A 10,013-nucleotide genomic window follows, 5' to 3' on the forward strand; every position below is an offset into this window, starting at 1 on the left:
GGCTGCTGGTTGGTGACCTGCACACAGCAGGGGGTTGGAACTGGATGAGCACTGTGCTCCTTTGCAACCCAGGCCATTCTATCATCCTGTGATTTTCTCAAACACACTCTTGTGAGCACTTTGAAGGCAGCTCCATTTCTACTCTTCTATTTTATACTCGTTATATGACACTGCATTTGAGCATCCATCCTCCTTCTAACACAGTGCACGTAGCAACTGCAGCAAGATGAAGCTGTCAGAGTGGAAATGCATCTGGATGGAAGGTCAGAGATACCAGGCACCGCACAGAGGGAAAGAAAGCGGCTAAAGTTCTTCTGAATTCTAAGGCAACCTTCCACTAGTCCAACCACAAACAACGCTTTTTCACACTTCCATACGGGGAATGAGTTCCCACAAACCATCTTAGAATCACAGAATGGCCTGGGTTGCAAAGGAGCACAGTGCTCACCCACTTCTAACCCCCTGCTGTGTGCAGGTCACCAACCAGCAGCCCAGGCTGCCCAGAGCCACATCCAGCCTGGCCTTGAATGCCTGCAGGGATGGGGCATCCACAGCCTCCTTGGGCAACCTGTTCCACTGCCTCACCACCCTCTGCACGAAAAACTTCCTCCTCATATCCAACCTAAACCTCCCCTGGCTCACTTTAAAACCATTCCCTCTTGTCCTATCACCATCCACCCTCGTAAACAGCTGTTCCCCCTCCTGCTCACACGTACTGAAAGGCCACAAGGTCTCCCTGGAGCCTTCTCTTCTCCAACCTAAACAAGCCCAGTTCCCTCAACCTTTCCTCATAGGAGAGGTGCGTCAGCCCTCTGACCACCTTAGTGGCCCTCCTCTGGAGTCCTCTGGGCCCTCTTCAGAGAGGTGGAGGAGACCAAAGAGCAAAAGCACAGTCCCACAAAACAGAAGGCAAGCTCAGGTTACTGCTCTGCTGAACGCATCACTCGTGCTTTTGTGCTGTTTCAATTTACCCTTCCTGTGTGACAGAGAACTGGATAAAATCGGGGATGATTAAGTGTGGCCAGGAAATGAGAAAAATGTTTCTAGCCATCTGACAAGAAAGGTACTGGAACTCTGCTGGAATAACAGAGTAAGTGAAGCAACTGTAAGCTGGAAATAGCTCCGTTTATAAAGCAATCATACAACGTGCTGTCTGGGGACTGGTTTGGCATGGCTCTTCTCTAGCTTTCTAAAAATCCAGGCATATTTGGTAACCACTGCCTTCTGCTGAAGTGCACTGGGTAACAACATCTCATCGGTCTCAAATCACACAGCATAAGAAGGAAAACCAAGGAGCAACTCACTTGCTGCAGTTGTGCAGGTTGGTTTTGATGATATCGTAGTCTGTGTTGTAGAGCGGCCCGCTGTCTTTGAGCAGGGCTTTCTGAATGCTGTAGACATGCACGCTGGTAACCGTGGTCAGTTTAGACTTCACTGCTGTGTGGGGAGAAAGAAGAGACCTCTGTTAGCACAGCCATTAAAGAACCAGGTGATAGCTCTTATTGAATTCATAGAACAGCCTGGGTTGCAAAGGAGCACAGTGCTCACCCAGTTCCAACCCCCTGCTGTGTGCAGGTCACCAACCAGCAGCCCAGGCTGCCCAGAGCCACATCCAGCCTGGCCTCGAATGCCTGCAGGGATGGGGCATCCACAGCCTCCTTGGGCAACCTGTTCCACTGCCTCACCACCCTCTGCATGAAAAACTTCCTCCTCACATCCAACCTAAACCTCCCCTGGCTCACTTTAAAACCATTCCCCTTGTCCTGTCACCACCCACCCTCACAAACAGCCGTTCCCCCTCCTGTTTATCCGCTCCCTTCAAGCACTGAAGGCCACACTGAGGTCTCCCTGCAGCTTCTCTTCTCCAAGCTCAACAAGCCCAGTTCCCTCAACCTTTCCTCACAGGAGAGTTGCTCAGCCCTCTGATCATCTTAGTGCCCTCCTCTGGACCCACTCCAAGAGCTCCACATCTTCATACAAATCTCAGTGTTTGCCTTCAGAATACCCAGCATCTGGGATCCAGAATACCTACATGTCCACCTAAAACTCAGCAAGAAAAGGATGGTGATACCTCTACACTGCTGCAGCTGCTCCCTGCCATTAAAGATACCAACTAACATTGCAGGGTTTCCTCCAGTAATCCACTGAAATCAGTGTTTTGTCTCTTTGACTCTATTTAGACTGCAGCCTTGAGACCAGAGCTGCTTTCTTTTTCATTTTACGCAATTCTTTGTTCTCTGCTTATATTCTCTTTCCACACTGCCCTGGTTTGAGACGGAGCTTCGAGGCACTGCAAAAATACACACAGTAATCATTTTTTGGGGCCAGTCCTAAACTGAGCAGCCCTGCTCCCATCACAAAGCTCAGCCTCTTCCAAATCTAAGTCAGACCTTTGGCTGGCTTTGAATACAAAAAACACAAACAACTCTGCCCTCTCCACCACTACACAGCACGCATAATTCAGCAGACCTGACAGATAGTAGTTGCACTGCTTGACAATATCCTGATGAAGACAACTTCACTAGAAATCTACTTCACATTTCAAAGAAAAATAACACAAGTTAGGCCGTTAATACTGATGGTAAAGGTCACAAACACCACAGCTTGTTCTCAAACGCCAAAGATGTTACTTGAAAGTGACATGGAGCCTGCAGCTGTGTTTCTGTTGTTACAGCTCAGAGCTCACTAGCAGGATCAGACGTGGAAAAAGACAGAAAAGAACCCCTGTTGACTAAAATGTGCAGCAGGGAAATCAGACCTCAGTCCCAAAGCTGCGAAGTTACCAAGTTGTTGGCTCAGATGGTCAAAATTCTGAGAAACAAACTGGTACAAGAAGTACACACCTGAACTGCACACAGCCTGACCGGGCACTTCATGCACAGATGCCAAGTGCTGAGCTCTGCTCACTCTGTTGTTCTTTCAAAGCAGAAAAGCATTTTGGAACAGGTTGCCCAAGGAGGCTGTGGATGCCCCATCCCTGCAGGCATTCAAGGCCAGGCTGGATGTGGCTCTGGGCAGCCTGGGCTGCTGGTTGGCGACCTGCACACAGCAGGGGGTTGGAAGTGGCTGAGCACTGTGCTCCTTTGCAACCCAGGCCTTTCTATGGTTCTATGATTCATCATCTTACAATCTGCTTACCTTCCAGCTTATCCTCTCTCACTACTGCAACCTTGTGGCACTGTTAAAAAAAAAAACAACACAAAATTGCAATCTTAAGATTTGAAAATATTTATAAGTTTTGTTTTATGTAAGACCAATATCTTCATTTATCTGCTGAATGAGAAAGTCTGCAGATTAGAGGTGCAGCTTTACAGCTGCCCAGAACTCTGCCACTACCTTTAAACAGTCATCAGCCACTGATTTCTAAAGCCACAGCTTCCTATTTTTCTCATACACTACTTCAGAGCTCAGAAGAAATGCTCAGTCCTCCATTCCTGCCATCAGGAGATGGGATACAGAAGAAATGAGAACAAAACAATGCAGCACAGCTGAGAAAAGCAAAGCAATGCAACTGCTGACCAAGTGCTCCGAAGCTGATACACTGGCCCATGTATCTTTACATTGCCTGCAAACTCAAAGCTGCAATATTTAGCAAAGATGTGGCACCAGAGAAGCAAGCCACAATGAGAAACTAAGTATTAATTTAACAGCCAGAAACGAGTTCTTCCAGAAATGCACTCTACAGCATGTATTCTTTCCAGGCTTCAAGTATCACACCTGCTTTATGACATTCAGCAGGCTGCAGTTATACAGGGAGTATCCAAACAGACAGGCTGGACAAAATCCATCCATTACTTTTGTGTCTGGCACATACCAACACACTATCCAGAAAATGAACAAGAGTTACAAGAAAGTGTAACTAACCTGAAAAGGTAAAGATTGAGAGTCTCCGTGCCACACTGGGGCTGTAAGTAAACAGTGTGCAGTGCTGAAAGTGAGAAATATTTGTGACAGATTTGTGGCTGTATCCCTGTAACTGAATCCACAGCCTCGTGGCTACACCTACTGACAGCAGGCAGGAGTGCAGGCTCACCAGCATGGACAGGACCTGAAGCACTCTCATCCATTTCCTCCCAGTAGTTGTGCTAGATACTGCCTACAAGCTGCTCTGATGCCTGCACATCCTCTGGAAGTGTCCTCCAGGTGTGAGCTCCTGTCCTGCCTTCTCTGGATAGTCCTTAAGCGTTCAGTCTGGGGAGCACCCAGCACCTCCTGTGTGCCATTCACTTCTGCCCCAATGACCCACTGTGGCTGCAGGTCATCTCTCAGCAGCCACTGGGATGGCAGTGCTCAAAACCAAGATATTTAAAAAATAGAGAAGGGGAAAATAAATGATCTTTATGCACTTCCCTTTGTAGATCTTTCTTGTTTTAAAAATACTACTGAGTTAAACGTATATCTACCTATATCCTATGTACCCTATGACAGAATTCACTTGCTTGCATGACCTTTAGATCTGCCCTGATGTATTAAAAATGATGTGTGGATAAAATTCTTGCCAATTCTAGGGAGCCAAGAGCTGCTGCCTTATTATTTCCAAAAGAAACCAGAGAAATGGATGGGGCTGTGAGCAACCTGGTTGAGAGGGAGGTATCCCTGCCTACAGAAGGGGGTTGGAAATAGGTGATCTTAAAGGTTCCTTCCAACCCAAACCATTCCCTAATTCTATGAAAGCCCATTAAACTCAGGCTATAGGCATGACAACACCTCTAAACGAAGACCAGGGTTTGTATTTCAGAAAATATTTGAGTATTCAGAAGATACAGACACCTAGTGGTGTATCAAAGGCCTTCAACGTTTGGCCCATTCAACTCCTCTGGGAGCAAAGGGGAACAGGTGGCCAATTTGCTTCTTTTTCAACAACCCCTGAGGTACCTATCTGAACTTTTAGATGGCATTTTTGAAAACCTGACAAGCAGTAAAGAGAGACACACACTTAATGCATTCATGCAGTAGTTAATACACTTAATACATTAACTACAAGACAATTGGAAATGAATTCCAAGCTCTCTCCAATGCTATTTTACACACTTCTACTCTACAGCAGATCCTGGAGAACACAAGGGCCACTCCAGGCTATATGTATATATATTTTTTAATAAAATTTGCTGTCCAAAAGTTAATATGATTGAGAAATAACCCTAACCCTGAATAACTGTACAGGTACAAAAGACCCAGCATCTTGTGCTTGATGCTGGAACAAACAGAACAAGTTGAGCTTCTGACCCAAAGGTTACAAAACAAAGGAGAAGATGAGAACAAACAGTTTATAGAAACCCTGGAGAAAGAAAACTCACTGTATGTCCATTCTGGGTGAGGTTTCCTGCTACCAGGTAGGTGACATGAAGCTGAGCTCCTGAGTTCTCCTTTCGTTTCCTCTCCACATAATCATACAGCATCCTGCACAAAGAAACATGTGTTAATCACCCAGAAAGCAAAGAGCACACAGCGCAGCTTACATCAAAAGAGCAAAGCCTGTCTGATGTGAAAACACTTTTACATCAACACTGGGATTAATTTAACTTCTTGTTGATCTGCCTTCCTCCTCTGCCACCAAGGATCTCACAGCCCAACATTCACCAAAGGAGAAATGAATTCAAGCTCTCAGTGCTTGAATTGCTGGCTGCAGATTGTTTCAGGTCCCCTGGGCTGCTTGCTGTGAAGTTTCCCCTTAAGAAATGCTGTTACAACCCAAAGTGATGAAACTCCTGACCAAAGAACTGGTGATTTTGCACACAAGGACATTGCCAGGTGCATACGTACAGTCCCAGCTACAACCACAGACATTGTGATCAGAAACATAAGGAATCTGTGACTACAGAGAGATGGGAACTGAGTTTGCAGTTTCTGCCTATGCCATTGATTCATGGTGAGCACCCCAGGTACAATACATGACAGATACTTGAAGATGGCAATGACCACACTGGCATAAGTCACTCAAACAATTCACTCTTGCTATTAGGTGCTTTTCAAGTTTCTTGGAGAACTTTAAGCACAAAGTTGTCAGGAATTCTCCACTTCCACATTGCTCTCGAAGGAAGGAGAAGGTGTTTCCACAGCACCTGGGCCATCTCCTCCATGACAGTAAGTTCTCTGGCTCTTTCTAGTTTACAGCACAACCAGAAGTGTTCTCAGCAAAGCTCTCCAGTCAGGTCTACACCATCACTGAAACACTTTTCATCATTTAATTGCTCAAACGTACACAGAGCAAAGAGATGAAGCTTCTCAGCACATTAGATGCCCACGCTGATATTTGAGTACTTTGGACAGGACAGGTGAAGATGGGCTCAGTACACAGCAAATGTGTCTTCAGGTCCCAACTACAGCTGGGAACAAGGACAGAAAATATTTACAATATGGGACTGGGCGTGCTTACATAATCTTATGCTTAACTTCACCTTGCTGTGTATAAACAACCTTAGAATCCTTGGGAGGATATTCATAATCACAATCCCAAGGAGCCAGATAAGCAGGTATTCATAGCAATGTGTGCACTGTGCTGCAGGGCAGAGTGGATGAGCATTAGCTGCACATCTGAGCTGCAGTTACCATCAGAGTTTTTTTCCCTTTTTCCTGACTCTGCTTCCAGCAATACCCATGGATGTGTGTGTCCTGACCTGGGGTGTGCAATGCAGTCCCACAGAGGCACAGCTCTGTTGTTGGGGCTGGCAGAAAACACTCAGTTTTGTGCTTCAGGATGAAAGGAGCTACACACGTTCCTGGAGTAATAACAATGCTAAAACATCTGTCCTGGCCCAAGTATTCATGTTCATAATGGAGCATTAAGCACTGCTTAATTGAAAGCATGACTCCTATCCAAGTCAAGGCAAAACTTGCCTAAGGGAGGAGCAGTGAATCATAGAAAGGCCTGGGTTGCAAAGGAGCACAGTGCTCACCCACTTCCAACCCCCTGCTGTGTGCAGGTCACCAACCAGCAGCCCAGGCTGCCCAGAGCCACATCCAGCCTGGCCTTGGATGCCTGCAAGGATGGGGCATCCACAACCTCCTTAGGCAACCTGTTCCACTGCCTCACCACCCTCTGGGTGAAGGTGTGTTAAATAACACAACCAACTGCACCTGAGACAGCATGCTGAATTTTTACATGTGCCCAGAGGGAGCATTTTAGTATGTTAACCACAACCTGAAAACAGTAATTAACAATCCTCTGCCACAAAAGCAGAGGCGTGCAGGCTGTGTTGATACTTACTGCTTAGCCTGATTGACGTGGACTCCTAGAGTATAGCTCAGCCATTTGTATGTCACCTGTAAAAGATTTAAAAAAAAAACAAACACAATAAGTTTAAGAAAACCTCAGGCTGTTAAACCACACATCCTCTCATGGGGAAGTCAAACACTTTATGGCCCCCTCCCCCCCAGAAAGAAACAACACAAGAAAAACCTGGCAGAAGTAAGAGCGCATTTACACCCACCCACCTTCGACACCGTGCCACACTGAAGGGATTCAATTCCCAAGATATGAACAAATTTCTGACCCCAAAAGGTGTGTTTGCATGAATGCCTTTTGGAAATGCTACTACGTAACTGAAGCCATTCTAAATCCCCTCAATTGGGCTTGAGGATCTGAGAAATCTTTTCCAACCTGAGTGATTCTATGATAACGCTCACAGCACTCAACTTCACAACAGGAACAGCACAATCCCTGGCTGTGAGAAGCAGCCACTGCTCTCCCATTTACTGAGGACTGATCAGATGACACTGTCAGAAGGAACAGGTGGATCTCTGGCTGCATCAGCAGTCCAACAGCACTGTGTGCCAGGTCTCAGGAGATGACAGGCATGTAACTGCACCATTAAGATGAGTCACATCCCCAAATCTGCTTCTTCTCCCACTCTGCCTTTTTTTAACACCTCAGGCTAGGGCCTCTCCTACCTCAAACACAACAACTAAACTGTCATTAATCTAGCAGCTTATAGAAATAAATGATAATGACACAGGCAGTTCGTGTTAATACAACTCCTCTCATGGCCCAAGAGCTGCAATGATTTCATCAGCTCACTTTCAAAACAAAGATTTTACACAGAAAGAAAAAAAACAGGCACATGGTTACTGTGCATCCCAAATCTTCACAAAAGTACCAGGACTTCAAGATGCTACTGATAGTAATTTTACTTTTCTCTGATCAAGCAGTAGCCCAAATAGTGGTCAGGACTACAGGCTGAGAGGGCTGGGACTGCACAGCCTGGGGAAGAGAAGGTTCTGGAGAGAGCCGAGAGCAGCCTTTCAATGTCTAAAGGGGCTGTAAGAAAGAAGGGGACAGGTTCATTAGCAGGATCTGTTGTGATAGGACAAGGGGAAACGGTTTCAAACTAAAAGAAGAAAAACTGGATGTAAGACAAAAGTTTTTTGTTTTTGTTTTTTTTACAATAAGGGTGGTGAAGCACTGGCATGGGTTGTCCAGAGAGATGGGGATGCCCCATTCGAGGTCAGGCTGGACAGGGCTCTGAGCACCTGATGGAGCTGTGGATGTCCCCACACCAGGAAGTGGGACTGGATGGTTTTTAAACGGTCCTTTCCAACACAAACCATTCTATGATTGCCTCAGTATTTCATGGAAAAAACAGTTTCATTCACATCTGAATTTTATGCCTTAGGGTAAAATAAAATATTGCTGTCCCTACACTGTGGGCTCAGCTTTTAGGGAGCAAAAGGAACTTAGGGAGAGCCGCTTTCCCCCCACCTCAGGAAAGACAGAGCTTTTGGAATGGGTCCACATGAGGGCCATGAGGATACAGTACCTGCCCTGTGAAAACAGGCCGAGGGAGATGGGGATGTTTAGCCCAGAGAAGACTGAGGGAGACCTCATTACAACCTTCTGGTATTTGAGAGGAGCTTATAAGCACGAGGGGGACTGACTTCTGGCACGGGTTGACAGCAACAGGACAAAGGGGGATGGTTTTAAACTAGATGTCAAGGGGAATTTTTCCCTAAGAGAGTGCTGAGGCTCTGGCACTGCTGCCCAAAGGGCTGGGGGTGACCATTCCTGGCAGTGCCCAAGGCCATGATGGGGCTGTGGGAGGTGTCATTGCCCATGGAGGGGGATGGGGTTGTGAGAGGCTTTAAGGTCCCTTCCAACCCAAACCGTTCTCCGATTCTGTAGTATAAACAATACCAACATCCATTCTCTTTAGAGGCACTAAATCAACACAAAACACGATGGAGGAAAATCCTGACATTTTTGGTCCAGTTTGAGTGATAAGCCCTCATCAACTCCACGCTGGAAAACATGGGATCAGCCACACTTTCACACCCCACAGCCACGCTCAGAGGCAACGTTCAGTCTGTGAGGTGAGCAGCTCTGATTCAGCAGCATCAGGACAGGGGGGCACCAACTGGGGGGGGAAGGGGAGGCCCTCACAGTTCCTGTCCCTGCCCAAAGGCCGCCCATGCGTGTCCCAGAGTGCAGGTGAGCACAGAACCCCGACCTCACCTCCCAACCGCCAATGGGATGCAGCTGCTCGCAGGGCTGATGCTTTCTGAAACGAGCTGGGTTGGAGCTGCTTGTAGCGATAAAAGAGGGGGGGCCCTTCAGAGGCTGCCAGCCCAGGCCTGGCCCTGCAGCCCCCACAGCCCGCAGGCTTTGGGGCCCAAACCCACCCCCTGAGGGACACACAGACACCGCTCTCTCGTGCAGTGCTGCTGAAGGGAGGAAAGGAAGGGCGGGGAGGCCCCGCTGTGGTTTTCTCCTCCCCGAAAACCCCGGTTCGGCCTCCCCGCTCCGCCAGCACTCACAATGCGGTTCTGGTCGGTGACGAACTCATCGATGTTCTCGAGGTACAGCTCGTCCTCCATGGCGGCCGGATGGGGTCGGGCCAGGAGGCGGGAAGGGCCCCACGGAGTTCCCGCGCACCTCAGTGCCAAGGCCACCGCGCCGCCGCCATAGCAACGGAACGGGGCGCGACGGGAGCCGCGCGGGGACAAAAAGATGGCGGCGGCACTTCACGGAAACTGAGCTGCCCCGCCTTCCGGTCTGTGGACCCCGCCCCTCCTCTCTG

General features: G+C 47.8%; 1 protein-coding gene across 1 annotated transcript; it reads right to left on the reverse strand.

The window, feature by feature from the left end:
• Positions 1 to 1,280: 1,280 nt before the first annotated feature.
• LOC104909450 (DNA polymerase delta 3, accessory subunit) lies at positions 1,281 to 9,972 on the reverse strand. The gene is made up of 5 exons (XM_010706321.3): positions 9,751 to 9,972; positions 7,208 to 7,263; positions 5,298 to 5,400; positions 3,139 to 3,178; positions 1,281 to 1,437 (listed from the first exon to the last, which is right to left on the reverse strand). The coding sequence occupies exons 1-5, from the start codon at positions 9,808 to 9,810 to the stop codon at positions 1,301 to 1,303; spliced, it is 396 nt and encodes a 131-aa protein (XP_010704623.1). The 5' UTR covers positions 9,811 to 9,972; the 3' UTR covers positions 1,281 to 1,300.
• Positions 9,973 to 10,013: the final 41 nt, after the last annotated feature.

The sequence above is a fragment of the Meleagris gallopavo genome, chromosome 1 (genome assembly GCF_000146605.3).
Source record: "Meleagris gallopavo isolate NT-WF06-2002-E0010 breed Aviagen turkey brand Nicholas breeding stock chromosome 1, Turkey_5.1, whole genome shotgun sequence".
In the NCBI taxonomy this organism is placed as follows: domain Eukaryota; kingdom Metazoa; phylum Chordata; class Aves; order Galliformes; family Phasianidae; genus Meleagris; species Meleagris gallopavo.

Bases quoted from the DNA above. Each gene is read 5' to 3' on its own strand.
- LOC104909450 (XM_010706321.3), bottom strand. From the start codon at position 9,810: ATGGAGGACGAGCTGTACCTCGAGAACATCGATGAGTTCGTCACCGAC. The intron at 7,264-9,750 runs GTGAGTGCTGGC...AATCTTTTACAG, and splicing joins TCACCGACCAGAACCGCATT to GTGACATACAAATGGCTGAG. The intron at 3,179-5,297 runs GTGAGTTTTCTT...TTTTTTTAACAG, and splicing joins TCACCCAGAATGGACATACA to TGCCACAAGGTTGCAGTAGT.